This window comes from Cydia strobilella, chromosome Z (genome assembly GCF_947568885.1).
Source record: "Cydia strobilella chromosome Z, ilCydStro3.1, whole genome shotgun sequence".
Taxonomy (NCBI): Eukaryota; Metazoa; Arthropoda; class Insecta; order Lepidoptera; family Tortricidae; genus Cydia; species Cydia strobilella.
In genome coordinates this window covers 57,219,488-57,235,914 of record NC_086068.1, presented here as the reverse complement: position 1 = coordinate 57,235,914, position 16,427 = coordinate 57,219,488, and the positions used below count along the sequence as shown (strand labels likewise).

Genomic DNA, 16,427 nt, shown 5'->3' with positions numbered 1-16,427 from the left:
CAGTCCTACGTCGTGGGGGAACTTGTTGCGAACGCGAACGTCGTGGGCCCGCCGCGCCGCTTCGCTTCGCGTTGTTCGCTTACGGACTGCGTAACTAATTAAGATGCATTTAGATAATTTCGATAACGGGGTAAATTTGAAAATGGCCCCGCTTTCGAAGTTGGCCCAATGCATCTCTCACGCGAGAAATAAAGATCAAGATCGAATACAGCTTATAAATTCTTTTGCCTTTTTAACCGACTTAAATTTCATAGAAGGATGAGGTTCTGTGTTCGGTTGTGGCTATTTTTTTTATTTATATTTTTTTTAGTACCTAACCACAAAAAACTACGGCATATAAAAATGCTTGTATGCGAAAGTTATTTTTGAATCCTTGCCTGCGAAAGTCATTATTTGTTACAACATTTTCTGTTACCGGAAACGGGTAACATTAAAAATATACTATACCTGTGGATTGTTTTGTTAACAGACGATCGGGCACGTGTCCGGTGGGCACATCAACCCCGCGGTGACCTTGGGGTTGCTTGCGGCCGGCGAGGTCAAGGTCATCAAAGCGCTGTTCTACATCGTGGTGCAATGTCTGGGTGCCGTGGCCGGTGCTGCCTTCATAAGGGTGAGTCGAGTATTCCGTCAAACTCTCGAGTCCAATGTCCATAACTACTAATTTGGTAATATAAAGTAACGAGTGGATATGTACATGAATGAATACATATTTTTTACATTTTACTTTGTTATGAGCGTCAACTATCGGTTCGCCGTGAAAACGCTTTGTAGTTACCTAGCCTAGTATAATTGGTCAAGCATATCTTATCAGTAAATAAGAACAAAAAAAACTGTACTCATCCTTTTCTTTTGGGTGCTAGTACTAGTGTAAGACAAAGATAGTAATAATTAATGTGCTGCTGTGTATATATTGTGTATGTATGTATATATATATATATATATATATTTATATATTTATTTGTGTTATATTATTTATTTATTTATCTAAAATTTACTATATGTACTGTCTGATTAATGTATGTGTAATTCCTGTTCCTCTAATTATTTCGTGCACTACCTGTTTATAAAAACTTTTGTTCTTCATATCCTGCTACCCTAAGGTTGTCTGGAAGAGATCGCTCACAGCGATAAGACCGCCTGTTGCTACCATTATTTACATTGTAAATCTGTTTTAAAAAATTTGTTTCTTTGTGGTGCAATAAAGAATATTTATTATTATTATGTTCGTCCTTTACATAATCTCGGGACCATGGGGTCCCGGACATTTGGAAGGCGTGCGTGGGGCCGAAGCCAACACGCACAGGCCCCTTGTAAAAAGACAATTTACTCTAAAAGGTGATGTGACACCAACCGACGATTATCCCTGTATGCACTATAGTAGTGCACCCAAGGACAAGCCCCGGTTAGTGCAGGACTATTGCAATGATAAGAAACAAAATAAACTAGGCTATTGTGTTGAGATGTTAGTGTACTGGTTACCGGGTCTATGGAAATACTATGGCACCTGCCCCAATCTATGTTTAAAAACACGAAAAAAATGGACAGGTGGTGACTCGCCAACTCACAATATGGGTCCCCGAAAACGGCCGCTCGCACGGAGCGACAAGGGGACAACATCGCGTGAGTGGCTCAGGGTGTGGAGAGGTGTGCACCGCTTTCTACCCAGTGGCTGTAAACACTCACAGCCACTGTGCCAACTCGCGCCTTATGCATATTTCACTTCCACCCTGCGAGCATATAGCTCTGACACCTCACTCTGGACGGCCGGTAAAGGCAAGCCAGAGGTGAGAGTCCTGCGGCCCCTGCTCAGTGTTCACTCCAGCCGGCCAATGAAGGCAAGCCAGAGGGAGGGGCCTGACCGACTCTCGGGGGTATGGGACCCAAGGGGCGTCACTTCCCATTCAGCTCGCCACAATTATTATTATTATAGTATAATAATATGTTTTTCACCTCAGCAGCTCGAACAAGCCTACTTTCGTCACTCCCTGGAGTGAGGAAAGTGCGACTTTCCTCACTCCAGGGAGTGAAACAATGTAGCTTTTTAATTTAGTGAAGGCCATGAACTTCATATTTTTATTACATTTTTTTATGGTACGGTACGGTACGGTACGGTCCGGTCCGGTCCGATCCGGTCTCGTCTCGTCTCGTATCGTATCGTATCGTATCTTATCGTATCGTACATATTATAATACTCTTTTTTCTGTTTATTCTGTGTAATTCAAAATACATTTTAACCTTTAATATGTTCTCACTACTGAGGTGAAAAATTATGTGTGCAACACGAGAGCAAAGTTATTTTACATCTCGTGTTTTTGAGTCCCTCGCTACGCTCAAGATTCTACCTTAGAATCACTCGCTTCGCTCGTGATTCAATTATAGAATCTTTCGCTTTCTCGGGACTCAAAATAAACACTCGCAAGAAAAACCAACTTTCCTCTCTTGTTGCACAAATAACTATTCTATGTTTGAAATGAGACAGTCCCTTGACAGACTATACCTACTCAGACCTCCACACTCCTACTATCAACATTAAAATTGATTCCCTTTCGCATACACATGTGTCGTTTGCCCTGACACTGGCATAAAGGTGGTACATAAAGGAATCGTAACGGCCTTCGCGAGATGCGTCTTGTTAGCGGTGACAGCTCAAAGGCATTATTAAGTGATCTTATTGAGAACATGCACACACCTGACAGTTTTGAGAAACGATTAACGTGCACATTAAGAGGAAAAGGTGTTAGTATCAATCAGCGATTGAACTTAAAAAAATTTAGTGTAAAGGATAATCGTAATGGATATTTATAACAAAGATAGATCTAACTCCGTAATAGATGGATACAGTCTAAGAAAAAAACTTGCCTCGAAAATCAAGAAAATTTGATTCTCGTTCAGAGGGCGCTACTAGCTTTGGCCTACTGTCGTATAGATGGCGTTGACGGTTTCGTTTGTTATTTAACAATTTTAACGCATATAAGTGAAAGAACATGGGTCAAAAATCATAAAAATAATTAAGCAAATAAAAAAAATCATTTATCCATATTTAAATACATTTTATCTTATTTTTATAAATCTTCATTTTTAGTTTTAGTGTGTCGATAGATGGCAGTGAATTTACTGTGGTTACAAAATTTACTATGACAGTATCGCTCTAGTATAAGTTACTCTATGTTTATAAGTAGCCCTCGGTCTAGCTGCATAGTCTTTCAAGCATTAGTATGCCCGTGTTGGGCATAGTAAGGGCTCACTTAGACGGTACGATTTGTTCAGTCGGCTGAATGGGATGTAATCTCAATAGTCCTCAATGTAACTACATACATTCGCATGCAAGTTCGCGCGCTGCCAAATTGAGCCCCCAGGGCCACTTGCACCAAACACAATTGACGGACGGACGGAATTGACGGACTTATCAACGCCACTCTGTAGTGAACTATGGAAATTCCCATACAATAAGTTTTTGCGTACGTTTTGATGGTAACAGATCGTAATTATACCGCTTTTCTCTTCAACCTTCATCCTTTTCAATCGTCTTGTTCAGCGAGTTCAACAGTTTCATGCATCAAACAAAACAAACTGACAACCGGCCGGGGTCGTAAACCTTCCATTCACACTGAGTGCGTCTTTGAAATTCGAAATCACGATAAACTATTGCTCGACGGAATGGTTTTGCGATAGAAACGTTTATTCGAAAGATCGGAATCGCGATAATCGCTTGCTCGACAAATCGGTTTCTCGCGAGAAAGCGATTTCGATCTTTCGAACAAACGTTTGTTGCGGAGCCGTTTATCGCAATTCGAATGTATCGTTCAACAGTTTCATCACACATCTGTAATTCGAAGTTCAAAGACGCACTCATTCACACTTGCATGATCGTATCAAGAGTGAAGAAGATATATATACTACGGCACACCCACTTTTTGAGTAGAAAAAGGCGGCTACGGCAAATTTAAAAAATGTGGGCGCGAAATTAGCTTCCTATAGAAAATTTTAATTTCGCTCCTTTTTCTACTGACATCGTGGATGTCTTTGAGTATAGAAAATAGATTGAACAAAATAATTGACCACGGTTGTCAGTTTCGTTTGCGGATAGCATAGTTGTCGTTGATAGAGTTAGACCAAGATAACTCTGCTACGATTTTGATAGCATAGACTGTGCAAGTGTTATTTTAAACGCCAAACTTCTATGAAATTATGACGTAAATATTAAATAACACTTGCACAGTCTATTCTATCAAAATCGCTGCAGTTATCTTGGTCTAACTCTAGCTTTGCTGTCCCTACTCTACGCGCGAGTCACCGCTAGAAAATATTTATTAGCTAGGCCATGTTTTCGCAGTCTTGTAAAACTAAGTCAAATTGTTCTGCTCGTAATTAAGACATAAGTAGCTTGAGTATCTAACAGACTTTAAAATATGTCGAAGATACATACAACGTGTCCAATAAGATAAGTCCGAATACACAGCTTTTTACCTTGGCTCTACAGACATACGGATTACAGGACATCAAATTCTTATTTTAATATCGGTGCACAATATTTTGAGGGTGGATCTTGGATGCCGTGCTTATCAAAACGCAAAGTAAATGGCATTTCCGAAGCGACCAAGGAAAATAGAGTGCAAAGATCTGACGGGAATCTGTTTGTGTTAGAACAGCCTTATAATGGCCAAAATGATGGATTGTGGGCACCACGGATAGAAGACATTCCGGGCAACCAGAAAAATGTTCCTAGGTACCAGAGCGCACCATCGGTCATGGTGTGGGGTGCAGTATGTAAGAGGGGTAGGTAAACTACCTTAAATAATTATTGATTAGAATAAGAATAAAGAATAAAGATCATTTATTTTCAGCTAAAGGTTACAGACATTCCAGGGGTCTCCGCACTAAGCAGTGCCTGTATCGCGGGGAACCAATTATAATTTAAATATCAGACTTTGTTACAATTAAAAACTATCATTTAGTAAGAAACTACTAACTACAAACTAAGGCTTAATCTAGACACAATATTGAAACTAAATTTTGTTAAATATGGCTTCTGTCTCGGCATAATTTTGCGAGTGCAGCAGTTTGAAAAGCAGTTCTTTCGCTTCCATTTGTGTGCAATCCCTGAGGTTACATAGTTTATTTATTATATGATTAACGCACTTTATTATAAAACCGAGGTTTTGGCGAAGATTGTTGCCCCCAATTTAAAATGTATGAATGTTTGGGAATGAATATTATGTTTTCCAACAAGACGGAGCTCCTTCACACACGGCAAATGTTGTTCAAGCTTGGTGCTAGGCTAATTTGACAGATTTTTTGCCGAAACATGAATGGCCACCTAGTTCTCCAAACTTGAACGTACTTATTAGATTATTTTGTATGGTCGTACATGCTTTAGAAACTACACGATTATAAAATCATATACCTGGATCATTTCAAAAAGGTTATCGAGCGTATTTGGGACGAAATGTCAATGGAAATGGTGCGTGCTGCGTGTGATTCATTCGAGAAGCGTTTGAGGCTGGTAAAAAAAGCTAAAGGTGGAGTTATTCCGAAACATTTGTTGTAAATATATTATATGAGTGTGCCATTAATAAAAAACAATTTTAATTGTAGTAACTATTCGTACATTTATTTTATGCAATATTTGTACTGTATTTAGTTGCCAAGCGGACCCCAGGCTCCCATGAGCCGTGGCAAAATGCCGGGACAACGCGAGGAAGATGATGATTTGTACTGTATTCGGACTTTTTGGACACGGTGTAATTTTGTTCCTGGGTGTTTATGTTTAACTTAACTAAATAAATAAGTTAAAGCATGAAACTGCAGCCCTTTTCAGGGACGTCTCAAATCTTCAATGCGTCTCGCTCACCTTCGGAATTATACGACCGATCGATCAATTATAGCAATCAATAATATTCGCGAGTGACCTTAAATATATAGTTCGAGACGGCACGGCTTTCCCGCATGTGTGGACACTGTGGACACGTGTAACTAAGGTGGTTACAGATACACCTCCACCTACCGCGCTATTTTATATACGGACTTTAGTCCGTTTATCTTTTTGAATTTGGAATCAAAAATCAATCGTCCCGTTCTGAGTTTCTTGAAAGTATATGTGAACCAGACCAACGACTTGATAAGTTATATTAGGCGCTATGGGCACGATGGCTCGTCAGAAATTCGCTTTCAAGGGATCAGTCAACTGAAATTAGATGAAGTTACAACAAAATACATTAGGTCCTACCATAAAAGACGAATGAATGTTTAAATTGTTTTTTTTTTTCAACAGTTGGCCGTCCCTGACGTTGAAGTGAAGAGTCCTGGATTCGGCATGACGCTACCCGGGAAAAACATCACCGATGGACAGGTAAGTTACATAGATGATTACATTATGTACTTATATTTTTATTTATTTACTCCGCTGTGCGTCTGTCTGTCTGTCACCAGGCTGTATCTCATCAACCGTGATAGCTAGACAGTTGAATTTTTCACAGATGATGTATTTCTGTTGCCGCTATAACAACAAATACTAAAAAGTACGGAACCCTCGGTGCGCGAGTCCGACTCGCACTTGGCCGGTTTTTTTATATAGCCTACTTACTAACTAAACGAACCTAAGGTCCAAATTTCATCCTGACGACTGTACCTACGGCTACCACTAGTTTCACACTGACATATTCGCTAGCGTGTGCGTAAACTAACTCATAATAGTCATAATATTTGTGCGTAATATTGCGTAATTTAATTACTATCTATGCTTCTGTTTGTAATTTCGTCGTTAAACTGCCCACCGCCGCCTTAGTAATTTCATACTAAATTGCAACACCTATTGCAACCCTTAGTGGGATATTTCCGAAAAAGATAGTATTAGGTATATTACCTATGTCCTTTTCTAGATTATAAACATACATAAACTATTTGAGTTCCAAATTTCATAAAAATCCGTTTTCGCGTGACGGAGGAATAAACATCCAACCTTATTATCTGTTCCGCAGGCAGTGCTCATTGAGGCCCTGATCACCTTCGTGCTTGTGTTGGTAGTCAACGGCGTGTGCGACAGCCGCCGCATTGACGTGAAGGGCTCGGCGCCTCTGGCCATCGGACTGAGCATCACCGCCTGCCACGCTGCCTGCGTAAGTAACAGACTGACCAGCTGACCATGCTTGACTAATCATCCCGCCACGGCCCAGTATACCCGCCTGCAACGTTGTCTGTCCTACACTGACCTTGCGGGTGCTGGTAGTCAACAGAGTGTGCGACAGCCGCCGCATTGACGTGAGGGGCTCGGCGTTCACAGCATCACCGCCTGCCACGCTGCCTGCGTAAGTAACAGACTGACCAGCTGACCATGCTTGACTAATCATCCCGCCACGGCCCAGTATACCCGCCTGCAACGCTGTCTGTCCTACACTGACCTCGCGGGTGCTGGTAGTCAACAGAGTGTGCGACAGCCGCCGCATTGACGTGAGGGGCTCGGCGTTCACAGCATCACCGCCTGCCACGCTGCCTGTGTAAGTAACAGACTGACCAGCTGACCATGCTTGACTAATCATCCCGCCACGGCCCAGTTTACCCGCCTGCAACGCTGTCTGTCCTACATTGACCTTGCGGGTGCTGGTAGTCAACGGCGTGTGCGACAGCCGCCGCATTGACGTGAGGGGCTCGGCGCCTCTGGCCATCGGACTGAGCATCACCGCCTGCCACGCTACCTGCGTAAGTGTCCTAAAGACTAACTGATTAGTGACCACTCTTAATGATGAATTAAGCAAAGTATCAAAGCTATAAAGGATCAGTATTTATAGCTTAACCTGTCGATACATAGTCTTACTTATTTATTGGCCCATAAACTGGGCGGCCGCTTTTGCCACCGACAGTCCAACAAGTACAGCGAGCTGCAAAAGTGCATGGACACTTGCATCACACTTGCATGCACTTTTGCAGCTGAATGTACAAAAAATTGTACCTACTGAGCGATCACTCGTGTGCTGCATATGGAAATTATACTTACTGCAGTTTTTATTTTTATTTTAATAGCCGCTAGTAGACCTAACCCTTATTATTAGTGATACATTTTAAATATCTGTCTATTTTATGTACAAGACCATGCTGTGGTAGTTAATTTTTTTGCATATTGTGTATTTTTTGTACAGATCCCGTTCACTGGCTCCAGCATGAACCCGGCGCGCTCTTTCGGACCCGCCCTCGTAATGGGCTACTGGGCTAGCCACTGGGTAAGTAACCATCATAATAAATAGCAAAATGCCTTCTTACCCTGTGTAGACAGCCGTCCATTTGGCGGCTGGATAGAGTGGATAGCGACTAGTGATCGACAAAATTTTCTCTACACGCGCGAGTCTTGTGCATATAGACGAGATGTATGTAGTTAATTGTTGATTACTGAAGTTTTCTGACTTTTCACACAGCAGGCTAGAACTTTTACTAAGCGACAGAATACTCGTACACTTTCCAGCAAAGAATAACCAGACTTAAAATTGTGAATATCGTCTCATACGATTTTTGCTTACTGACTATATAATAAAATAAGTAGTTACGTAGCCAAGAATATCAAACCTTTGTAAATGATTCAACTTCTGGTAATAAAAAACCTAGTAGACTACTAATACCATTTCTCGTAACTATTACTATAAAAAAATAGTTCCATGGCGTTGTTACATAACTTACTGTGATTTCACTTTCTCCGGTATTGTCCGATAGCTTTGTTCTATACAAGTTGCTTAATTTGTCTCTATTTCTTTAGAGGCAAGGGTCAATTTACTGTGGGCTTGAGTTCCTCATTGTTGCGTCTCGGGAGCAATATCAATTGATACTACCGAAGATAAGTATTCTGTGTAGATAGGATGAACAGGCTAGGAAGTTCATAGGAAGTGATGTCTGTTCAGAGACGAATACGACACCTTTAGAGCGTTTTCACATTGTACGATCCGATATCGGATGTAGGATCAGATCCGCGTAGGCAAGCCGCAGGGGCGCCGTCTTTAGCAGTCACGCACACTACAAAAAACATTTTGCCTACATACGCATAATGAATGTGAAAACGTTCTTAGGGTCAACATACGAGTATTAAGTCCCCGGCAAGCTCGGCCGAATTTCACCTTCCCGTACAAACGGAGTTTCGTTCTCATTTTAAAACTACGTGCTGGATTGTAATAAAACTTTGCACATATAATGACGAGGTATATCTATGCCTGTAATTAGTTTATATAGCTCCAGCTTGTAAAACAAACGAAATAGAGCAAAAACAAGTTTTGTATGAAACTTAAATTCGCTGTATTTTTTTAACTGTGGTATCTGAAGCTACATAATGCCTTCCCCTCTAAGATTTATGTATGATGATATTTTTGATTTCTTTTCAGGTGTACTGGGTGGGCCCCATCACCGGCGGAGTCATCGCAGGCCTGGTCTACAGATACGTCTTCCGCATCGGCAAGACCGGCGAATCCGGCTCCTACGACTTTTAATCTTATCCCCAAGCAATAGAGCCTGGTTTCCAAGAACAGGTCTTCCTCGTCTCGAAAACACGCAGGTTTATTTGAAAAGATTATATCTGACGTCCTAAGCAAAGGTCCTATGTCAAGATACGAAATTTTAGCTTAGCTTTAGATATATTTTTATCTTACGAACACGCGTGGTCTTGCTTAAAAGTACAAAGGTGCTACTTGAATAGATCTGTATTCAAATTCAATCGTACATTGAATGGTGTTAGAAAATAGCAAAGAACAAGCTCATCCTCACTTTCTTGACACGTGGCAAACCAAAAACAAGCGGGCATCTCGCTCGTTTTTGCCCAGTACGTGCAAGTTGTGGAATGAGCTACCTTCTGAGGTGTTTCCCTTGCGCTATGACATGGGGTTCTTCAAGAAGCAGGTATTTAGGGTTCTCAAAGGTGGGCAACGCATAAGTGGCTCCTCTGGTGTTGCTTATGTCCATTAGGCGGCGATGACTGCTTCCCATCAGGCGGCTCGTCTGCTCGTTTGCTTCCTATTACATTAAAAAAACAGGTTTTTTTTTTAAATTGTGTCGATTTGTACTTTTTATAGTACGGTAGGGATTTACGGTGAATTAAGTAACGCGTTTGTATTTTTCAGTGTATATAGATAGTGTAAGCTCATTGAACATTCATTATTGCCATTTTGTTTTTTATTCCAAAGTCTATTTTAATCATATCGATGGGGTTATACATATTTAAATGGCTATCAGCCTATTATTCTTCAGATTCCAGTGACGTCTGTTTGGAAAACTGTGCCTCTCGATTCTTAAGTTGCACCTTTTTGTTGTAAAGGCTACGAAAACCAAATAGTTAACCGTAATCATTTTAGCTTTCATGTTTATTTCTATAACTTTAATGTTACTGTATAGTAACTCCTACGCCTATCCCTTTTTATGTCCCCATGTCGGTGTAAAACAACTTTTCAATCAATCCACATTGCGATCGTTGTTTAATGTATAACTGCAAAAAAAAACAGTATTTTACCTACAGCCGAATACTGAAAAATAAAACTTTTTGTATGCATAGGTACTACCAATTTAATGTAGGTATTTTATCCCTTTATATGCGTGACTTACCGCAAAATATCATATTAGTAAGATTTTTGAAATCCACAAATTTATATCTGTAACTCGATGTCACGTACAGAAGGGGACATATTATATATATTATACCATCCTCGACACCGGTGTGGGGCCACATTATCGAATGACGGTATGGTGCAATCGGTGATTCTTCTAACTGTACACTAAGTTAGGAAATAAGTTATTTAAGACTATTTATATTATGTGAAATAGTTTAAGGTACAAAATAAAATTTATACTCGAGCAGTGGTATTGTGAATCATAATACTGCGCAACGTTGCGTTGGTTTATTAGCGGAACAATTTGTCAAAGTATAAATAAATACATGTATTAAACTTATCAGGTTTCATTCCAAATTCCTAACTAATCCATTCCTATATCCTATATTTATCAACTTTAAACTTTTACCACAATTTGTCATAACCACAAATGTTACGCGTATGCCAACGTCATTGGCAGAAAAGTATATTAAATGAAGCAGTAATTGAAAGCACATTCAGTACTTTGACAGTGTACATCAGAGGTCACCAAATGGCGGACCGCGGCCCGCCGCCGACATTTTTGATTTTTTTGCTTATTTAATAAACTCAATGAGAAACGGACCGCGGATGGTCATTTTATTCTAAGAACCGGACCCCTGAAGAAACTAATTGGTGACCCCTGGTGTACATTATACTTACATTCCACGACTACTCTTTCCGCACAGACTACCCGTTATGTAAAGGTTCGCGAGAATGGCGCCCACGCACCAGTAAACGTTCGGCGTACAATGCACCCTGACACCTCAACATGCATGTACAGTCGGGCATAATTATTAATTACTTTGGAGGAAGTCAAATCGATCACAAGGCTTTTTTACAGCAACAATAGAATCGGCTAAACATGTTATCTATTTTGTGTCAAATTTGATTTCTCCCGTGTAATAGTTAGCATACCCATCTTAAAAGTGCCAGACGGATCAGTGTCGTGTTGGTGGTTATAATTATATTCAGGAATTTTCATATGTATATCGATGGTTGTACATCAGCTGTCCTACTTGTTCGAATTAATACAAATCCGTTGCTAGAATTATCCGTGAAGCCAGCACAACCCATAACAGTTGGCCCATCTTTCAGGTGACTATCTAGGGGGGGGGGGGGATCCTGTGGTCCATCGATCCATTTAATTGCGAAAAAGGGGAGGGAAATGGACTGCCATCACCTTCGTTTTTGACGATATACAAAGTTCTAAAAGGCCGCTTTAATTTCGGACACTACACATAATCATTTGGAATACATATTTTGATGTCAAAAATAGAATTGTTTGTAGGGATAGATATACCACAGGAACCAGGTGCCAACTTGCCAAGGCGTTGGCCCATCCAGGCTAACGCCATGCTTAGTCGGGACCATACATGGCTAATACATATGAGTCATGTAATGTAATGTTATGCGATGAAATGTTACGTGACTTACGTGTAAGTTTGTTTTTTGTTCCTCTTTTTTATCTGTATATTTTTGCCACGTATAAACTATTTCTATTTAAGAAACTGCTATTACACTGAAAATTGCGTTGATAGAGAACATTACAGACGATGATATTATCCTTAACTGTACAAAGCGACTGTTATAAAATAAAAATAAATCACGACAGATAGGATAGCTGACTAAGCAAATAAAAGGTACACAAACAATGTGGGTACACAAAAAGCGGAGTTCAACGGACGACGAACCTATTTAGAGTATAACTATAAATTAATCATAGATGGTAACATTGTAAGATTGAGGCACAATACTGACGGGCTAAAGAAAAAAATATTGCATCCGTTTATCTAACCTGGATCTAGCTGTGCTGCTGTGTAGCGTAGATATTAGAATACCTACTCTTTTCTTTTCATTGCACGATAATATTTATTGTAACTTAGGCAAGTTATTTGTTTATTAACTTAGGCAAATTTAACATACCTAAAAGCCTTGTAGAATACTGATCTTTGTCGTACATGTATATTAAAAGTCGTGAATAAAAAGACTATGATACCCTCTGTTGAAACCACGGTTCGTACCAATGAATTTTTCCGAACTTATGTAGGTACGATGTATCATTTATCATTTGATATTTGCCAGTATTTTTTCGGCGAAGGAAAACATCGCGAGGACACTGGACACACAATAAGGGTTCGAAGGTCAGATGACAGTCGCTTTCGTAAAAACTAGTGCCTATTACGCCAATTCTTGGGATAAGTTGCCAAGCGGACCCCAGGGCCCCGAGCCGTGGCAAAAAGCCTCCCAATGATTCTAAAGAAATCCCCTTTTTATTATCTTGATTAAACCCCATTTCGTGATAAATTCTTAGGAATGATCAAAGCATAGGTTACTTACACCAAAGATAGATATAACTCCGTAATAGATGGATACAGTCTAAATCAGGAAAATCAAGAAAATTTGATTCTCGTTCAGAGGGCGCTACTAGTTTTGGCCTACAGTCGTATAGATGGCGTTGACGGTTTCGTTTGTTATTTAACAATTTTAACGCATATCAGTGAAAGAACATGGGTCAAAATCATAAAAATAATTAATGCAAATAAAAAAAATCATTTATCTTTATTTAAATACATTCTATCGTATTTTTATAAATCTTCATTTTTAGTTTTAAAGTGTGTCGACAGATGGCAGTGAATTTACTGGGGTTACAAAATTTACTATGACAGTACCGCTCTAGTATAAGTTACTCTATGCTTACACTTAGATTTCGCATTAAGAAGCTATAATTTCTCTATTATGACGCCTGCATAATGCAAAATGATGCAAGTATCTTCAAAGCTAAAAAGTATAGAGGCTTTACAAGTCTTGTATACCCTTACGCCTGTTTTAATTCAATGAATACGGGCAATGCAATTATGGCATTCACAACTCTAATTTAAATAGTTTGACACGACATAAGACAAGCCCTTAGAGGTAGTGTCGACACATGTCGATTCATTTCAAGTTACAAATGACAAGGGAATTTCAGTTATATCGAGGCGGAATAAACGTCAAAGTGGTATATCAAAGTTTTAGGAGTTAGGTTATATATTTATGAGAGTTACGTGTATGTTGACTGTTGAGAAGCTATTGGGGCCGTAGGCAACAAAGACTAATTGACACAGGTGCTGTATGTTACTTATTTGGATCAATCAATCAAAAGGGTTTTGGCCGTCGGCGCTTAACATAATTAGTTGCTCCATAGATAGCGACGATTAATTAACTGTGTAGGTTATTAAATATCAAAAAAATCAGGGGGCCTAGCAAAGATGCCAATCGTTTGCACCGTCTAACGGTATTGTCTCTCTATCACTCGTCCATATAAATGCGACAGTGCGACAGAGACATTAGCGTTTCATTTGCTACGGTGCATCTTGGTTAGCTTGGCATTGCTCGCTTACAGCTCGCGCGCACAATATCGCCTCGTGTGTAATGACCAACTTAGCACACTTGTATCATAATGTACTATTATTTAACAGATTAGGGCCCGAGCCCGAAATAATCATCTGAGATCATTCATACTATCAAAGATAGATATAACTCTCCTCTTTGATAATATACAGATATATATGTTGGTTTCTAAGTGACAGTTTTATATTAACCAACAGCAGTCAAAGCAGTAATTTATATCACCAATAGGAATAAAAACTACAATAGGATCTATCTAGGGCACATTCGAAGCTCTACTTGTCACACAACACAATGCCGGGGATGCGACCTTGACGATCGTAGAACCAAAACAACTTAAGTAATCCCTCTAAAGTAACGTTTTTGTGTCTTTCTATGAAGTACAGTATTTAATGTTCTTGCGCAGTTGATACTTAATTCGTGTGTTGCCACATGTGGCGTGAGGGAGATATCATCTGTTGTGATAACGAATTGACACGACTTTCGTAAAGCTCTGGTTTCCTATAGGATAGCGGTGAAGTCATAACGATAGCGGCCGTAACCCGTAAATACAGCGGTGAATGACGTCACTAGAACGTTGTCTATGATAAACAAAATCAGAGGTCAAAAATGGGGTTGGCAACTGTCCAAGGTTTGCAGAGATGGCGCCATCATAGCTTGCCCCTTTTTCTATGAGATTTGGCATCCAGGGCATTAAAAAAACAAAAAATTGACACAATTCTAGAGATTGACAGGGCAAGCTATGATGGCGCCATCTGCTAATTATTTTGACCGGCCAACACGCATTTTGTGTTCCAAGCATTTCCCTTTATAACTTTATTTTGAGCATTCATTTCCTGGCCTATTATTATTATTTTTCATTTATTTTGATACTCTAGCAGCTCTTGGAGTTGATGCGCGTTAATGTAGTAAATCAGTATAAAAAATCTTCTTTGTCTCTTAAATGTTGTTATTAATTTACTTGTTCATAAATTTTATCATTAATTGTATAATCTTAGTTTCAGTTTTAGTTTGTAATTTTAATTTACTAATGTGCATGTACCGCATGTTGTTTCTCTCAGAGCAACAATTGTGTTACCAATAAGTGGAAACTGTTCTGGCTGTTGTGTTAACTCAATTTGTTAAACTGTATGTGTGATTATTTTTCGTTTCCCTTTGCAATAAATAAATAAAAAAAAATAAAAAAATGGCGCGGTGTCCTAGAGGGCTGTGATGGAAGGAACAGAAACATTTTTGCGTTCGTAATATTACGGGATTTACGGGTGCTTTATGTTTATGACGGCACGGCTATCCTACGAAACCAGAGCATAACAATATGGATGTTGCATTTAATTTTATCGTATCAAAAGTGACGGTGACAATGATAAAAGGGCGACCATCTCAAGCCCGCTGAGCGAAGACTGCAGACATCCAAATTGAATAATGGTGTAAGTGCCACCCTGTCACGGGGCACGCCTACAATTCGTGGTTTAGATAAGGTCATGTTGGGTAACACTAACACATACATAGTTAATGTTGCACCACTTAGTATGAGAATTCCCTGCAAATTTCTCTTGCCCCAATGATTCTCTTACCCTATACGTATTACCATCATAAACTACAGTAGCCATATTTTTTCAGGTACACATGGGGTGTCGACATTGTTTGCGACATCATTTCGGAAATGGCAAAAGACGGTGTCTTCCCACTTGTCCCCGCTGGGCACAGATGGGTATAGATGCTTTCATATGAATCATTCTAATCTGTCCTCACCTCATATATATGTAATAAGGGATATTAATGCAATTTTCTGCCACCAGAGTGCAGCACTAGCCTTTTTAGTAAACCATAGAGTAACTTATACATACTGTACCTTTAATAGGTTTTTGACAAGTTTTCAGAGATAATAAAATATGACATTGATGTACCAAGGCGGTTTGTTTACAGAGGACCTACCGGGAAACGCGAATCCGAAATTTCGCTATCTGCCTCTTTATCGCTCGAATATGCAAGTGACAGAAATATACGAAATACGAAATATGGATGGTATAGAAAGGATGCCAATCTCTTATGGCAGAATCGTTGCAAAAGTGACCGCTTTCAGCTTTAAATAATAGTTCCTAATCTCTCCGGTAGCGCTAGTTAGGCTCTGGGACATGAGTATAACATGAACCATATAAGGCAACAAATAACCCGACCAAATTAAATAGGTTGTTTTTGGTAGTATTTCGGTGTATGGTGGCGCCGCCTAATTACTGTTTTTTGATGGACACTTTTCATACATAGAGATTTGGCTCCTTTATATAGTCTCCATGTAACGAAATTTCGATTTTCTTATTCCACGATAGACCCTCAGACTTTGGTAGTGGCGCAACCTACGCAGAGTTACGCGTAATATTCCCTATTATGGCAGCAGTCACAAATAGAAATCAACCCAAAAGACAGTCATAGAAATAAAACAACAAA

At 39.7% G+C, this 16,427-nt stretch overlaps 1 protein-coding gene across 4 annotated transcripts in view; it reads left to right on the top strand.

Moving 5' to 3' along the window:
- LOC134755191 (aquaporin AQPAn.G) overlaps positions 1–10,241 on the top strand; it is a 116,782-nt gene extending 106,541 nt beyond the window's left edge. For all 4 annotated transcript variants that reach the window (XM_063691708.1, XM_063691711.1, XM_063691709.1 and 1 more), the window contains 5 exons: positions 470–613; positions 6,275–6,352; positions 6,981–7,118; positions 8,136–8,216; positions 9,360–10,241. In XM_063691708.1, the coding sequence (XP_063547778.1) occupies positions 470–613; positions 6,275–6,352; positions 6,981–7,118; positions 8,136–8,216; positions 9,360–9,464 (546 nt within the window). In that variant the 3' untranslated portion in view covers positions 9,465–10,241. The remainder of the gene's footprint in view (positions 1–469; positions 614–6,274; positions 6,353–6,980; positions 7,119–8,135; positions 8,217–9,359) is intronic.
- Positions 10,242–16,427: the final 6,186 nt, after the last annotated feature.